Source organism: Engystomops pustulosus, chromosome 7, assembly GCF_040894005.1.
Source record: "Engystomops pustulosus chromosome 7, aEngPut4.maternal, whole genome shotgun sequence".
Lineage (NCBI taxonomy): Eukaryota > Metazoa > Chordata > Amphibia > Anura > Leptodactylidae > Engystomops > Engystomops pustulosus.
In genome coordinates, this window is record NC_092417.1 from 15,378,280 (window position 1) to 15,394,904 (window position 16,625).

Below are 16,625 nucleotides of genomic sequence, written 5' to 3' on the forward strand. Positions count from 1 at the left end.
CCCAAATAGTCACCATACAAGGCTCCCTCCATTACGTAATCACCTCCCCACGTTGGGTGTGTCCTAAAAATTTGGAGAGGTTATGTCCCATGTAGAGAGGGTGTGTCCCGCTGAAAGAGTTTGTGTTCCATGTAGAGAGGGTGTGTCCCGGGTAGAGAGAGTGTGTACCAGGTAGACAGGGTGTGTCCCAGGTAGAAAACGGTGTGTCCCATGTAGCGAGGGTGTGCCCCGCGTAGAGAAGGTGTGTCCCCCATGGGAGGGTGTGTCCCGAATAGAGTGTGTGTCCCGCACAGAGAGGGTGTGCCCCGCATAGAGAGGGTGTGCCCCGCATAGAGAGGGTGTGTCAAGGGTTGAGGGGGTGTGTCCCGCATAGAGAGGGTGTGTCCTATGTGGAGAGGGTGTGTCCCTCATAGAGAGGGTGTGTCCCGCATAGAGAGGGTGTGTCCCGCATAGAGAGGGTGTGCACCCCGTAGAAAGGGTGTGTCCCGGATAGAGAGGGTTTGCCAAGGGTAGAGGGGGGGTGTCCCGGGTACAGAGGGTGTGTCCCGGGTACAGAGGGCGTGCACCAGATAGAGTGTGTGTCCCTGAGCATTTTACATGTCCTAACTACTGCATTTGTTTTTGTAATGTTTTTTGTTGATTATGATAAAAACTTTATAAAGAAAAAAAAAAGAACAGACCTTTAATTTATTTTTATGTGATCTCCATTGGCATATTTACATCAACATTTTCCTATTTTTTTCTCTTCCATATGATGATCTTTTCCCATGATGCCCGGAACAGACTGCGGCCACTCGCCTCGATGACTGTATCAATGATAAATCAAGTAGACACCCGGGACACACCCTCTCTACGCGGGACACACCCTCTCTACATTAGTTACATTAAATGGATCTGGTCATGTATAAACTATACATAAGATCTTATAGGTGTAAAGCATTACCTGACGTGTGAGCGCTGAGAAGTCTTTATCTTTATTTATATGCAAATTAATTTTTCAGTGCACTGTGGGCGTGGTCATAGAGCCCAGTGCACCCCATCTCTAGCCAAGTTTCACCGCTCAGCTCCTCTTATTCATCCTTGATTGACAGCGTCCTGTGTACCTGCAAAACCGGACAAGAGAAGGTGCACTGGAGCTCATAACCACACCCATAGTGCACCCAAAATATCATCTGCATACAAGTCAACATGAAGATAAATCTCACCCTTTTACTTATAAATAACCTCTTTGACAATGAGCAGAGACGAGCCAGATTTCTCTGAAAAGAGTCAAGCTTAGAGGCTACAGGGGGAGAGTCACTTCAGATGCCTCTTCTGTTTTATAGCACCTAGAATCATGGTACTGGTGTCATAGTAAAGATAAGAATCTCCTCATCAGGCTACAGAACCAGAAACACAGGCAGATATAGAAATAGGTGGGAATTTGATCTTTTCCCTGTAACTGTCTGATTCTGAACTGTAGAGAACCACCAGCCTGAGAAGAACCACAAGCGATCCAAAAGATTCTTATCTTTAATATGACACCAGCATCATGTTTCTAGGGGCTATAGAACTGAAGATGACACTCCCTTTAGCATCCTCTAACTTGACTCATCTCAAGCAGAAGATGACTCTTCTCTGCTCATTGTTGGAGACTTTTTATAGTGAAATAACACAGAAACGGGGGAATTCTAGAAAAGTTCTACTTTCTGTCGGAGATGTGGACCTGGGTCGTGTTTTCACTTGAAATCTCAAAAATTAACCTGTGATTGCAGCTAAAATTTAAAAAAAAACCCGGAGCACAAAAATATTTTCATGTAAAAATGTAATATTTCTATAAATAAAATCTTTAAAAACACAAGTGTTCTCTGTTCTCTACGGCTCCTCTGATCCTTCCCTGGATCGGTGGGATGAGATCTCGTCCAGGATGTCGGGGGGATGACGGACGCCCTTCGCAGCTACCATCACCAGGTTCCTCGGGGAGAACTCCGGCTTGAAGAGGGGGAGGACCTCACAACGAAACCCTGGGGGGGGGGGGATGGGAATTATAGAGAGAAAGTTCTGAGATAATTGATAAAGTTGTGGTACTGACCCTGTTCTTGTAGGTAAATGATCCGGTCCAGCAGAATGAGGGTCTCCACTAGGGGCGCCAGCAGCAGCGCCAGGCTGAAGAAGCCCACCACCTGCTGCTGCTGAGACAACATGTCCTCCACCACAGCCAGATCGATGGGGGTCTCCGGATGCAAGCCCACCCGCTGCAGACCCTGCCTGGCATATCTGCAGGACACAGAGATAGATTAGGAATATCAGAGATGTGTGATCATACCACTGTGTGTGTAAGCAGTAGCAGCAGGACTGTGAAATATTTATATTCCAGGATTGTAGCTGGGCTGGGGGCATGTCCTCATACTGCTGTGCTCTCTGCAGACAGTGTTGGGTGTTGTCTCTGGAGAGATGTGTAAACATAACTTTTTCTGTGTGTTATTAGTAGCAGCAGCAGAACTGTGAAATATTTATATATTCAGGATTGTAGCTGGACTGGGGGAATGTCCTCACACTGCTGTGCTCTCAGCAGATACTGTTGGGTGCTGTCCCTGGAGAGATGTGTAATCATAACTTTCTGTGGGTTATCAGTAGCAGAACTGTGAAAGATGTATTTATATTCCAGGACTGTAGCTGGACTGGGGGAATGCCCTCAACACTGCTGTGCTCTCTAAAGAAAGTGTTAGTTATTGTCCCTGGTGACTGTGTAATCATACCTGTGTTTACGTTGTTAGTAGCAGCAGGACTGTGATGTAAGGATCTATATTCTAGGATTGTAGCTGATGCATTGTGGGTGTGTCCCCACACTGCTGTCCCTCTCTGCAGTTAGCATTAGGTATTGTCCCTGGAGTGAGGTGTTACCATACCATACATTATATATAATGTAAGTAGGAGCAGGACTATGAAATATGGATTTAAATTCCAGGATTGATGCCTCTCCAAGTGCACTGGGACATTGTCCTCACACTGCTGTGCTCTTTGCAGTCAATGTTAGCTATTATCACTGGAGAGATGTGTATCCATAACTGCACATATGTCATAAGACACAGCCAAACTGTGAAATACATAGTTAGATTCCAGGATTGCACCTGGACTGTGGGTGCTTCCACACACTTCTATACTCTCTGTAGACTGTTAGGTGTGTAATCATTACTTTGTGTGTATTGATTGTACCAGCAGGATTGTGACATATTCCAGGATATGTCATATTCCAGGATTGTAGCTGTACTGGGGGAATGTCCTCACGCTGCTTTGCTCTTTCCACTGAACTACTCAATATCCAATCCCCTTTCAATGACCTCTGCAGTATCCAACAAGACATCAGCTACACCTTTGACTGTGGAGCAGCTTAATGTAGAGAGTACAGAGCACAGCAGTGTGAGGACACGCCCCCCAGTGATACAATCCTGCACTATATCTCAATGATGTATATATACATGAGTCTGTACATACTCTGTGAATGGCAGCTTGTGGGCGTTCTTGATGGTCTGGACCCCGGCCCGCTTCATGTTGGGGTCTATCCCTCGGATCACCGTCTCCAGCGCAGCGCGGTAACAATGGACCTTTAATACGTCGCTTTCCCCTTTAAGACGTTCTATGTAGTCCTCTATGGCGTGACAGGCCACCTCCCTGGACTTGTAGGAAAGCTCGTGGCCGGGGAGTCCAGACACCCAGGAACTTACAGGATATCCATACTGGGGTGACCCACAATGACACGAGGGGCCCAGGACCCCAGGGGGCCGCGGCTGCTCGCACGTGGTCAGCTTCATATAGCAGCAAGCCACCGAGGTGATGCCAAGCACCCGGGGGCAGCGGGCAAAGTGTCGGAGCATGGCCACACTCAGGTCTCCGCAGGCATGGAGTCCGCTCAGGATGAAAGTGTTCATCTGGGCTGAAGAGCTGACGCTCGTATCGGGGTCCTGTGTACAGGGGGCACTTGTGTCTCCAGATAACTGATCCAGGAACTCCTCCCACGTGGCTTGGGGGTCCACGCAGGCCGCGACGTGACGCGGAGGCGTGAGGGAGCGGATGCCGGTGACATCGTAAGACGCGCTCTTAAAGGGGAAGGACACATTGAGGGTCATACAGGATGATACTGAGTCACACCATATATTACTGCTTGCTGGTGGTCCGACTGCAGGGACCCCCACGATCATGAGAAGGAGTGACTTGTACCTTAGTCGGCCTCGTCCGCTCCTTCTTCAGGACGTACATCAGGTCGTGGTCGTACTTGGCAGCCGTGGCGACCAGGCGGTGGTCAGCTTCTACTGCCGTGACACGGAGCCCCTGACCAAAGGATAAGACCCTCGACAGGTGACCCTGGGAAGAGATTACACTGAGCTCATGGGGGACGTGTCTGAGCAATAGGACCCCCAGCGATCACAAGATCAGGTGCACCAGCGCCCCTGCTCTTGTGATACCTGGGGGTCCCGGCCGTCAGGACCCCTCGTCATCCTCATAGTAGCTATACCTGACCGCTGCCGACGTCCACCACATGGTCGCACCTTGTGACGTCACTCAGCTTCTTCACCAGCTGCGGAGCACAAAGACATCACTGAGCTGAGGATTTGTCATGATTAGGCTTAAAGGGGCGTTTCCACCTTATTAATACTGATGCCTCATCGTATAGACGCGGGTCCTGACCCCCAGCTGTGACCTCAACACAACACAGGGAGCGGAGCCGGAAGAACAGCGCCATGCTCTGTGTTGTGGCCGGGCGTGGTTACTGCAGCTCAGCACCCAGTTAAATCAGGTGAACAGTGGGAGCCCCAATAACCTGATACTGATGACAATAGACCCCTACACGGTCTGGTCTCCCCCCCCCCCCCCATGATCCCGAATATGCGATACACCCCCTTACAGCGTGCGGAGCCTCACCTCCCCCAGACGCCGGATTTCGTGCTGCTTCTTGGGCTTGACGTGTTTCCGGAATAGGGGATCCAGTAAGGAGCTCTGGCAGTGGTTATCCTGGAACTCCGGGGGTCTCTTCCCGTCTGCTCCTCCGATGTCACGACGCGGCGTCCGCTGGAAGGACAAGGACTGCGCCGTCACCTTCAGAGCCAAGAGACTGAGCGGCCAAACTGACCTGTAACTGGAGAGAGATGGGAGACCTGGAGTATTGTATCCGCTCTCCTTATATCCCGACACATGTGATATAAGTGCAGCAGTCGTCCATCGTGACAAAAATACTAATTCCTGATTTCCGGGGAAAGGAATCGGACGCTGTGGACGACTCCTGCACTTTTCTACAGCTCTGGATGTGACCCGTGTCCATCAATGCTGCAGTTATAACGTTGACCACTAGATGGCAGCCAAATACTGTGATAGGGTCCACAAAATTACATTGACCAATAGAGGGATTTAAAGGGTTACAATAATACACCTTCCCTTTAAGGGGTGATCAATATTAGACTTCAGGGGTCCGCCATCAGCCCCAGGAAGTTGTGGTCTGTTTCCTATCTACCTACCTGGTGGTCTTGGGGTGACTGTCAGACAGGAGCTGATCGGCCAGTTCTGGAGCCGTCAGATCCGACAACACAGAGCGCCAGGACTCCGGCAGCGCCTCCCACAGGTTGTCCGTGAAAAATTCCTGGAAATTAAGGAAAAATGAGAACATTACTACTCATGATGTCACCATAGAGAACCCCCCCAGTCACCTGCGATACTCACAATGATGTACGAGTCAGTGATGAAGCCGTAGAGGGAGAGAACACGGGAGATGTTCACCGCCAGGCGCTGGTTCTGATCCAGAGAACCTCCACGTATCCGGATACCAGACATACTACACCTGAGAAGAGAGGCGATACTGAGGAGGACTACAACCCCCATCATGTGCTGCCCAGCTGAATCTAAATCCAATCCTTTCCTGTGTGATACTGTCTGCTGAGCTGTGTATCTAATCCTTTCCTCTGTGATACTGTCTGCTGAGCTATGTATCTAATCCTTTCCTCTGTGATACTGTCTGCTGAGCTGTGTATCTAATCCTTTCCTCTGTGATACTGTCTGCTGAGCTGTGTATCTAATCCTATCATGTGTGATACTGTCTGCTGAGCTGTGTATCTAATCCTTTCCTCTGTGATACTGTCTGCTGAGCTGTGAATCTAATCCTACCATGTGTGATACTGTCTGCTGAGCTGTGTATCTAATATTTTCCTCTGTGATACTGTCTGCTGAGCTGTGTATCTAATCCTATCATGTGTGATACTGTCTGCTGAGCTGTGTATCTAATCCTACCATGTGTGATATTGTCTGCTGAGCTCATGTATCTAATCCTATCCTGTGTGATACTGTCTGCTGAGCTGTGTATCTAATCCTACTATGTGTGATACTGTCTGCTGAGCTGTGTATCTAATCCTACTATGTGTGATACTGTCTGCTGAGCTGTGTATCTAATCCTATCATGTGTGATACTGTCTGCTGAGCTGTGTATCTAATCCTATCCTGTGTGATACAGTCTGCTGAGCTGTGTATCTAATCCTATCCTGTGTGATACTGTCTGCTGAGCTGTGTATCTAATCCTATCCTGTGTGATACTGTCTGTTGAGCTGTGTATCTAATCCTATCATGTGTGATATTGTATGCTGAGCTGTGTATCTAATCCTATCATGTGTGATATTGTATGCTGAGCTGTGTATCTAATCCTATCCTGTGTGATACTGTCTGCTGAGCTGTGTATCTAATCCTATCCCGCATGATACTGTGTGCTGAGCTGTGTATCTAATCCTATCCCGTGTGATACTGTCTGCTGAGCTGTGTATCTTATCCTATCCTGTGTGATACTCACTGCTGATCCGTGTATCTAATCCTTTCCTCTGTGGTACTGTCTGCTGAGCTGTGTATCTAATCCTATCATGTGTAATATTGCCTACTGAGCTGTGTATCTAATCCTATCCTGTGTGATACTGTCTGCTGAGCTGTGTATCTAATCCTATCCTGTGTGATACCGACTGCTGAGCTGTGTATCTAATCCTATCCTGTGTGATACTGTCTGCTGAGCTGTGTATCTAATCCTATCCTGTGTGATACTGTCTGCTGAGCTGTGTATCTAATCCTATCCTGTGTGATACTGTCTGCTGAGCTGTGTATCTAATCCTATCCTGTGTGATACCGTCTGCTGAGCTGTGTATCTAATCCTATCCTGTGTGATACCGTCTGCTGAGCTGTGTATCTAATCCTATCCTGTGTGATACCGTCTCCTGAGCTGTGTATCTAATCCTATCCTGTGTGATACCGTCTCCTGAGCTGTGTATCTAATACGGTCGTGTGTGATACTGTCTGCTGAGTTGTGTATCTAATCCTATCCTGTGTGATACTGTCTGCTGAGCTGTGTATCTAATCCTATCCTGTGTGATACTGTCTGCTGAGCTGTGTATCTAATCCTATCCTGTGTGATACTGTCTGCTGAGCTGTGTATCTAATCCTATCCTGTGTGATACTGTCTGCTGAGCTGTGTATCTAATCCTATCCTAAATAAACCCTAGAAAAATAAAGCAATATTTTATATTTCACCATTTTTTTTATCCAAAATATAAACATTTCGGGGGGGGGGGGGTTGGTGTGAGACAATACATTGCATATCCCCTAATATCTGTATCTAAGCCAGGTAGCTAAACCCAATCCTTGCGATACATGCAGCCAGCATTATAAACAATTGGGGCCCCAGTAACTGTTACTGTCAGCGCTAGGGGCCCTATACTGTGTATACTGGACATGAGGCGCTTCCTCCCTCCTCCATCACTTACACTCCTCCATGAGGCCGGCTCTCCATGTGTTGTGGGACGTGACGTTACACCCGGAAGCCTCTCATGGCCGCTGATGGTTTCCGCCCCGGTCTGTGTGTCTGGTAAGTCCCTGGTACTATCCTCCTCACCCCGTCTACGGTACTTATTACCCGCCCGTACACCTAACGGGGTGACGGCCTGTAAATCCCCGGCCTCTCCTATAGGGCAACCGCATCGCTCAGCGCGTCCCCGGCAGCGGTGTACGAGAGTCCGCGGCCTCACGTGCGGCCTACACCATTACCGCGCTCTAGAGAGACGTGTGTGACTGCGGATATTTAATTCAATTCTTCATATAATGTTTACATTTATGCCATTATGCCACATATATCATTATTTACATCTTTATAATATAGATGTAGCAAAAAAGTCCCGAGCACCCAGCTTTTCCAGGTGCAGATGTAAGGCTGTGTTCACATTTGCAACATAGGCAATGCACTGATGCTTTGTGTATGTATTGCATTGTGGAAATTAAATTTTATAGTATTGCTGAGGAACTAATTCAGACCGAAGATGCGTTTAGGGTGCGTCCGGACATTGCATTTACATTGCGTTTTGAGATGTAACTCAACAGCTGACCGCACAGCTGGAGACAAAGGCTGTGTTCACACGTTACGTTTTTAAACACAATTCAAACACGACGGGCAGGGGCTTCCCCAGAACGCATAAGGCCGCGGTCACACGTACCGCTAGGCGTCCGTCATAACGCGACACTAGCGCACAGGGGGAGGTCCTCGGCCCGAACACACATGCGTTTCCAGGGGTTACGGGTAATTCCCTACCGTCTGCGTATGTAAATACAACTGAAACGCAACGTGTGAACGCAGCCACACATTTGCTTACAGGAACACATAATACGTGTTTTGCTTTTTTTAAAGGAAACCTACCACTTGTAGTGGCAGGTTTCTGATGGAAATACCGGGCACCAGCTCAGGGTGAGCTGGTGCCGGAGCTTATTTTCGTTAGTGTTTTAAACCGCGGTATCGCGGTTTAAAACACTTTTTAAACTTTATAGCCGGCGCAGGCAGGTACGCGCTCGGCGCTTATCATGCGCGCGCCTCTCATTCACTTCCTATGTAGCCGCGCGCACGGTAAGCGCCGAGCGCGTACCTGCCTGCGCCGGCTATAAAGTTTAAAAAGTGTTTTAAACCGCGATACTGCGGTTTAAAACACTAACGAAAATAAGCTACGGCACCAGCTCACCCTGACCTCACCCTGAGCTGGTGCCCGGTATTGCCATCAGAAACCTGCCACTACAAGTGGTAGGTTTCCTTTAAGCAGCAAAACACATGTTGATGTTTCCCAAACGCAAGTGTTGTGTACTAAACGCATCTAAGTTCGGGAATTGCTCCTCTTTGATGGGCTTGAATTATACTTCAAAACACAACATGTAATCTCGGCCTAAGGGCGCGTTCACACGTGCCGTTTTGAACGCGTTTTTGGGCCGTTTTTAAGCAGTCCATTAAAAAACACATGCATTTTGGAAAACACAAACGTTTTAGACCCGTTTTAATTAAGATAATTGGTAAAAACGGTCAAAAACGGATGCGTTAAAAACTGGCCAAAAACTGGTTCAAAATGCCACTTGTGCCGCCACATTCACATGATGTGTGCTCGTCTTACTGTGGGCACACGTTGGCGCCGGGGAGGGGATGAGCGCCCCTCTCCATAAAGAAACATGGGGCATGGCGCCGTACCTCTACCGTACGGTGCTGTGCACACATTGCCGTCAGTGTGAGTGTACCCTAAGACGCCATTGTTCGTCCATACCCGATACACATCCCCGAATAATTTTGTAAAACCGGTGGGAGCTCTCGTTTTCGTATAGAAATTTGCACAACATAAAAAATTCTACCAATACCCGCAGTGTTTTGGTGACCTGTGGACATACTCTGAATATTTTTCAATGACATTTGGGAAAATTGATCTCCACGAACCCGAAATTTCTCTATGGGAACTGTGGTGGCCTATTGATTTTAAAATAAGCGGCGTATCAGCCGATTTACCCTCTTTCAGTGGACAAATAGAAATCCTATGTGACAAAATCCAAAGGAAATTCCATAACAAATCTATCGCATTATTTGCTGTGAATCTTCAGCCGGATTTTGATGTAACGCGTCCGCACCGATGTTGGTTTATACCGCACACAGTATACAGCTGTTTAATATTATAAGATTATGTTGTTGTCACCTAATAGCAATGACAATAATGCCATTCTGTGTATTATCAATCACCCAGCTTTCCCAGGAAAAGCGGAATGATAAGCCCCATGGATGATATAGTGACCACCATAGTGAAAGGGCCACAATCCCAGATGTCTGGATTTATCACATAGGAAGTTTACCACGTCATGTGATCATCGGCCTCAATAGTCCAGTGACTGGGTCATCAGTATCTCAGGATGATGTCATACCTAATATCTATAAATAACTCCATTCTTGTGTTGTAGGTGATGACGCTTTCCCGCCGCCCTCCTACTGGATCCTGCACGTCGCTCAGTAGTCCGCCTGCCTTGGCCTGATCCGTCATGGCAGACTTGCTTATGAACTTGGACTTTTCGTCCGTTCCGTCAGGTCCAATAAACGAGCAGGGAAATTCCAAGCATAAGAAGTTCCTTAAGAAGAGAAGGTTCCTGGAAAGACGCGGATTCCTGAAGCAGAAGCAGCTCCCGCAGAAGTTGCCAAACCGGAAACCGCCGGAAAATCCTAAGGATCGCAGTAATAAACCCAACGGACAGAAGGGCGTCCATGACAGGACTGGGCGGGTACATATTAATATATTCCACCAGAAGGGGGCACCACATACGTCCTCCAAGACTATAACTGCCCCACAGCAGGCTGGCGCTATTATAAAGTGTGCCCCAAATCATCCCCATCCTGCCTCATCTACCACAAAGACAGGTGCTGCCCCAAAACCCGAAAAGCCCTTAATGGTGCAACCGGAGCTGGTCAGTGAGTATGACAGCGGCCTCCCCTCCAGTAGATTGGTGCCCAGCCACAAAATAGTGGCCATCGACTGTGAAATGGTGGGCACCGGGCCTAAGGGGCAGGTGAGCTCGCTGGCCCGCTGCAGCATCGTGAGCTACCATGGAGACGTGATGTACGACAAGTACGTAAAGCCCCCCTGTCACATTGTGAACTATAGGACCAGGTGGAGCGGGATCCGCAAGGAGCACATGCTGAAAGCCACTCCCTTTAAGGTGGCGCAGAAAGAGGTGAGTGAACACCATGTGATGGGATAAGTAATGGCGTCTCATCACCCGCGGACCACAGCACTTGGTAGGGGTCAGATTGACGAGAATAGGGGGCTCATGCATGGCACTGCAGTCTCATAGCAATAAATAGGGCACCAGTGCACAGGGATGAGTATATGGGATCCATTTGTTGTATGCTGAGATACGTTCCTTCCCAGTGCCTTATTTCCCTGATCTCTAGCAGAGGAGTTTAACTGCTGAGCATGTACATAAAGTGCAGTCACCTTCATCTCAATGAATCGAATGAGCACTTCCATAACTGATGGAAGCATTCATTGGTGCAGGAGGCTGGGTATCAGTGAGTACAGCTGAGAAATCATCACTGCTTCTAGGTTTTCTGGATCCTGAGCTGCAGTGTGTGGTGCAGGGAGGAGAGGAGAAGCTGCAGTGTGCGGTGCAGGGAGGAGAGGAGAGAAGAAGCTGCAGTGTGTGATGCAGGGAGGAGAGAAGAAGCTGCAGTGTGCGGTGCAGGGAGGAGAGGAGAAGCTGCAGTGTGTGGTGCAGGGAGGAGAGAAGAAGCTGCAGTGTGCAGTGCAGGGAGGAGAGAGGAAGCTGCAGTGTGCAGTGCAGGGAGGAGAGAGGAAGCTGCAGTGTGCAGTGCAGGGAGGAGAGAGGAAGCTGCAGTGTGCAGTGCAGGGAGGAGAGAGGAAGCTGCAGTGTGCGGTGCCGGGAGGAGAGAGGAAGCTGCAGTGTGCGGTGCCGGGAGGAGAGAGGAAGCTGCAGTGTGCGGTGCCGGGAGGAGAGAGGAAGCTGCAGTGTGCGGTGCCGGGAGGAGAGAGGAAGCTGCAGTGTGCGGTGCCGGGAGGAGAGAGGAAGCTGCAGTGTGCGGTGCCGGGAGGAGAGAGGAAGCTGCAGTGTGCGGTGCCGGGAGGAGAGAGGAAGCTGCAGTGTGCGGTGCCGGGAGGAGAGAGGAAGCTGCAGTGTGCGGTGCCGGGAGGAGAGAGGAAGCTGCAGTGTGCGGTGCCGGGAGGAGAGAGGAAGCTGCAGTGTGCGGTGCCGGGAGGAGAGAGGAAGCTGCAGTGTGCGGTGCCGGGAGGAGAGAGGAAGCTGCAGTGTGCGGTGCCGGGAGGAGAGAGGAAGCTGCAGTGTGCGGTGCCGGGAGGAGAGAGGAAGCTGCAGTGTGCGGTGCCGGGAGGAGAGAGGAAGCTGCAGTGTGCGGTGCCGGGAGGAGAGAGGAAGCTGCAGTGTGCGGTGCCGGGAGGAGAGGAGAAGCTGCAGTGTGCGGTGCCGGGAGGAGAGGAGAAGCTGCAGTGTGTGGTGCTGGGAGGAGAGAAGAAGCTGCAGTGTGCGGTGCCGGGAGGAGAGAGGAAGCTGCAGTGTGCGGTGCCGGGAGGAGAGAGGAAGCTGCAGTGTGCGGTGCCGGGAGGAGAGAGGAAGCTGCAGTGTGCGGTGCCGGGAGGAGAGAGGAAGCTGCAGTGTGCGGTGCCGGGAGGAGAGAGGAAGCTGCAGTGTGCGGTGCCGGGAGGAGAGAGGAAGCTGCAGTGTGCGGTGCCGGGAGGAGAGGAGAAGCTGCAGTGTGCGGTGCCGGGAGGAGAGAGGAAGCTGCAGTGTGCGGTGCCGGGAGGAGAGAGGAAGCTGCAGTGTGCGGTGCCGGGAGGAGAGAGGAAGCTGCAGTGTGCGGTGCAGGGAGGAGAGAGGAAGCTGCAGTGTGCGGTGCAGGGAGGAGAGAGGAAGCTGCAGTGTGCGGTGCAGGGAGGAGAGTATATTTTAAATTTTTTTTTTCTGCTCTGGGGTCTCCACTGTTAGTAGTTTTATGCTCTGGGGTCTCCAGTATTAGTAGTTTTATGCTCTGGGGTCTCCAGTATTAGTAGTTTTATGCTCTGAGGTCTCCAGTATTAGTAGTTTTATGCTCTGGGGTCTCCAGTATTAGTAGTTTTATGGCATTTTGTCCTGTCCTGTGGTTGCTGTACCTGAGCAGTGTGACAACGTGGACAAGTAAAGTGTCCATTCTATCAGGACTCCACCTCTCCAGCCCCGGTAGACTCCTGCCCGGTATATTGGGGGCTCAGCCTCATATACAAAGGCCTCTAGAATACGGCACCACTGCGTTACTTTGACAATTTCACTGCATTTGGAATTGTTTTCCAGCTTCCCGGTACATTCTACGGAATAGTAAATGGTGCCAGTAGGAAGTACCGTGTGTCCCGCAGAAAACAAGCCCTCGCGTAGGTCTGTAAGCAGAGAAATAATATAAATTATATACAAGCAAAGCGTAGCGCATAATACACTGTATATCCCAGGTTCTGGCAGCAGGGGGCGCCCCTGTGTTTCTCATAGATGCCTCATAGTTTCCTGCAGTCACCACCAGAGGGCACACCCGTCTTTCTCATAGATGTTTCCTCACTGGGAGATGTTCATAGTTTCCTGCAGTCACCACCAGAGGGCGCTCATAATATGTGGCGATATATGTATGATGTATCCTGGGTAGTCACCCCTTCTCCTCCCTGCAGGTCCTGAAGCTGCTGCAGGGTAAGGTGGTCATCGGGCACGCCATCGAGAACGACTACAAGGCGCTGGGCTACTTCCACCCCAAGGAGATGACGCGAGACACCTCCAAGATGCCGCAACTAAACCGCAAAGCCGGCTTTCGCGAGACAGAGGTCGTCTCCCTGAAGAGACTCTCCAAGCAGATTCTACAAAAGGAAATCCAGGTACTGACCTAATACCCATCACCCAACCACACTGGAGCCCTTGAAGTGGGATCCACTTATATATTTATATTCCGGGATTGTAGCTGGACTGTCTACATGCCCTCACAGTGCTGTGCTCTATGATCTCTGCAAGTAGTGTTAGGTGTTGTAACTGGAGAGGTAAGTAATCGGACCTTTATGCATGTTCATGTTGTAGCAGCAGGACTGTAAAATATGGATTTATATTCCAGGAAAGTAGCTGGACTGTGAACATGCCCTCAAACTGCTTTGCTTGGTGCTCACTGCAAACTAGTGTTATGTCTTGTCACTGGAGAGATGTTCAAATCATACCCATGTGTCTATGTTGTGAGTAGTGTCAGGACTGTAACATTTTGGATTTATATTCCTGGAAAGTAGCTGGACTGTGTACATAATCTCACACTGCTTTGACTGGTGCTCTCTGCAAGCAGTGTTATTTCTTGTCCCTGGATAGATGTGCAATCATACCTATGTGTCTGACGCTAGTAGCGTCAGGACTGTAAAATTTGGATTTATGTTACAGGATTGTAGCTGGACTGTGTACATGCCCACACAGGGCTGTGCTCTTCAAAAGCAGTGTTAGATTGTATCCCTAGAGAGATATGTAATTGTACCTTTAGGTTTGTTAGAGTGGCAGCTGGACTGTACAATGTGGATTTACGTTCCATGATTGTAGCTACTTTCTGCTATCCTAACACTGCTGTGCTCTGTATATTGAGCAGATGCACAGCCCCTCCCATCCCCTTTTCTTTGGATGTAGCATTGACCCAGAAGCTTAAAAATGTTACTAAGAGCGGATTTGAAGGGCTGTGTGGTAGTACAATGCACAGAGCACAGCAGTGTGAGGACACTGCCCCAGTGCCATTACTTACAGGACAGGTTTTATGCAGCTCTGATGTGTTATCGTTCCTCTGTGTATGTTGTTAGTAGCAGTAGGTGTGCAAATGCAGCATCAGGGATGCATCCTCACACTGCTGTGCTCTGAACATTTCTTTGATTCACAGCCCCTTCCGTCAGCTCTAAATGAGAGTTGTAGTGGACTAGTGCACGTCCGGCTGCAATCCTGGAATGTAACTCAATTTTCACAGATACCAGGTAAAATACACTAATAATAATGCAGAATGCACAGAGCACAGCAGTGTGAGGACAAACCCCCTGTACAATCCTGGAATATAAATCCTTATTTCACAGTCCTGCTTCTGCTACTAACAACACATGCAAAGGTCTAAAGGTATGATGACACAGATCGATACCAAAGACTGGCTGCAGAGAGTGCAGAGCACAGCAGTGTGAGGGCGTGACCACCGTACAATCCCTGAACATACATCCTTGTATCACAGTCCTGCTGCTACTAACAGCTTGCAAAAAGGATGAATACATGATCTCCAGGGACAGTACAGAACATTGTGAACAGAGCGAGCACAGCAGTGGCAGGACATGTCCAGCTACAATCCTGGAATATAAATCCATATTTCACAGTCCTGCTGCTACTAACAGCACACACAGCAGTATGGATGACACAAATCTCCAGGGACAGTACAGAACACTGTGAACAGAGCGAGCACAGCAGTGGCAGGACATGTCCAGCTACAATCCTGGAATATAAATCCATATTTCACAGTCCTGCTGCTACTAACAGCACACACAGCAGTATGGATGACACAGATCTCCAGGGACAGTACAGAACACTGTGAACAGAGCGAGCACAGCAGTGGTAGGACATGTCCAGCTACAATCCTGGAATATAAATCCATATTTCACAGTCCTGCTGCTACTAACGGCACACACAGCAGTATGGATGACACAAATCTCCAGGGACAGTACAGAACATTGTGAACAGAGCAAGCACACCAGTGGCAGGACATGTCCAGCTACAATCCTGGAATATAAATCCATATTTCACAGTCCTGCTGCTACTAACAGCACACACAGCAGTATGGATGACACAGATCTCCAGGGACAGTACAGAACACTGCGAACAGAAAGAGCACAGCCGTGGCAGGACATGTCCAGCTACAATCCTGGAATATAAATCCATATTTCACAGTCCTGCTGCTACTAACAGCACACCCAGCAGTATGGATAACACAGATCTCCAGGGACAGTACAGAACACTGCGAACAGAGAGAGCACAGCAGTGGCAGGACATGTCCAGCTACAATCCTGGAATATAAATCATGGATGGATGACACAGATCTCCAGGGACTGTACCTGCCAGTGTCTGCTATGTGGTACTTACCTGCTGTCTGTATCTTGTAGATGGGGAGGCAGGGCCACTCCTCGGTGGAAGACGCCAGGAGCACGATGGAGCTGTACCGCGCCGTGGAGTCGGAGTACGAGATAGAACGGGCAGAAGGCAAAATACCACAATGACCCCTCCAACCAACCACCGGCGGACCCCCAGTTTTATCATGTTTTATACAGGGTCCAGACCTGGGGGAATAAAATGCAATGTCCTCTGTGTCCCACAGCGCCTCCTGGTGTCTCTCCTTATACATTGCAGGAATAGCAGCTTAAAGGGGATGTCCATGCCCTACACACAGGAGAGGGGAGGAGTGCGGGACCCCCTGATCCTACATGGGACACACATCCAACACCTTCAGCCACCTACCTCTCTTATACAAAAACAGATGAATGGACACATTCACTTACAGCAAGCAGAGGTATGGAAAATGGAAATAGGTTGACACATACAGTGTATTAACTCAGCAGAGACCTCCCTGCTCTATAGGGCTAGACTGTCATAAAGAAGCTGCCCACTAGGTGGCAGTGCTGTACCGCCTGTACTGAGGAGGATACAGGGAGATGGAGATACACAGTATCACACAGGATAGGATTAGATACACAGCTCAGCAGACAGTATCACACAGGATAGGATTAGATACACAGCTCAGCAGTCAGTAT

The 16,625-nt window shown here is 49.3% G+C and overlaps 3 protein-coding genes across 3 annotated transcripts in view; 2 read left to right on the forward strand and 1 right to left on the reverse strand.

Annotated features, from left to right (window-relative positions):
• LOC140069331 (high affinity immunoglobulin gamma Fc receptor I-like) overlaps positions 1-1,825 on the forward strand; it is a 41,167-nt gene extending 39,342 nt beyond the window's left edge. Inside the window, exon 10 of the mRNA XM_072114893.1 lies at positions 784-1,825. The gene's annotated coding sequence lies outside the window, so the exon portion shown is untranslated. The remainder of the gene's footprint in view (positions 1-783) is intronic.
• METTL25B (methyltransferase like 25B) lies at positions 1,788-8,046 on the reverse strand. The gene is made up of 9 exons (XM_072114892.1): positions 7,764-8,046; positions 5,692-5,809; positions 5,490-5,611; positions 4,900-5,113; positions 4,493-4,555; positions 4,198-4,341; positions 3,475-4,076; positions 2,072-2,256; positions 1,788-2,003 (listed from the first exon to the last, which is right to left on the reverse strand). The coding sequence occupies exons 1-9, from the start codon at positions 7,787-7,789 to the stop codon at positions 1,855-1,857; spliced, it is 1,623 nt and encodes a 540-aa protein (XP_071970993.1). The 5' UTR covers positions 7,790-8,046; the 3' UTR covers positions 1,788-1,854.
• ISG20L2 (interferon stimulated exonuclease gene 20 like 2) lies at positions 7,707-16,189 on the forward strand. The gene is made up of 4 exons (XM_072114896.1): positions 7,707-7,864; positions 10,249-11,013; positions 13,503-13,703; positions 15,981-16,189. The coding sequence occupies exons 2-4, from the start codon at positions 10,327-10,329 to the stop codon at positions 16,092-16,094; spliced, it is 1,002 nt and encodes a 333-aa protein (XP_071970997.1). The 5' UTR covers positions 7,707-7,864; positions 10,249-10,326; the 3' UTR covers positions 16,095-16,189.
• The last annotated feature ends 436 nt before the right edge of the window (positions 16,190-16,625 follow it).

What these genes read in the sequence shown, in the direction of transcription:
- ISG20L2 (XM_072114896.1), top strand. Translation starts at nt 10,327, where the DNA reads ATGGCAGACTTGCTTATGAACTTGGACTTTTCGTCCGTTCCGTCAGGT. An exon ending in TTAAGGTGGCGCAGAAAGAG is followed by an intron (nt 11,014 to 13,502) that starts GTGAGTGAACAC and finishes TCCTCCCTGCAG; the next exon opens with GTCCTGAAGCTGCTGCAGGG. An exon ending in TTCTACAAAAGGAAATCCAG is followed by an intron (nt 13,704 to 15,980) that starts GTACTGACCTAA and finishes TGTATCTTGTAG; the next exon opens with ATGGGGAGGCAGGGCCACTC.
- METTL25B (XM_072114892.1), bottom strand. Translation starts at nt 7,789, where the DNA reads ATGGAGAGCCGGCCTCATGGAGGAGT. An exon ending in AAATCCGGCGTCTGGGGGAG is followed by an intron (nt 4,556 to 4,899) that starts GTGAGGCTCCGC and finishes TGTGCTCCGCAG; the next exon opens with CTGGTGAAGAAGCTGAGTGA. An exon ending in TGGACGTCGGCAGCGGTCAG is followed by an intron (nt 4,342 to 4,492) that starts GTATAGCTACTA and finishes ATCTCTTCCCAG; the next exon opens with GGTCACCTGTCGAGGGTCTT.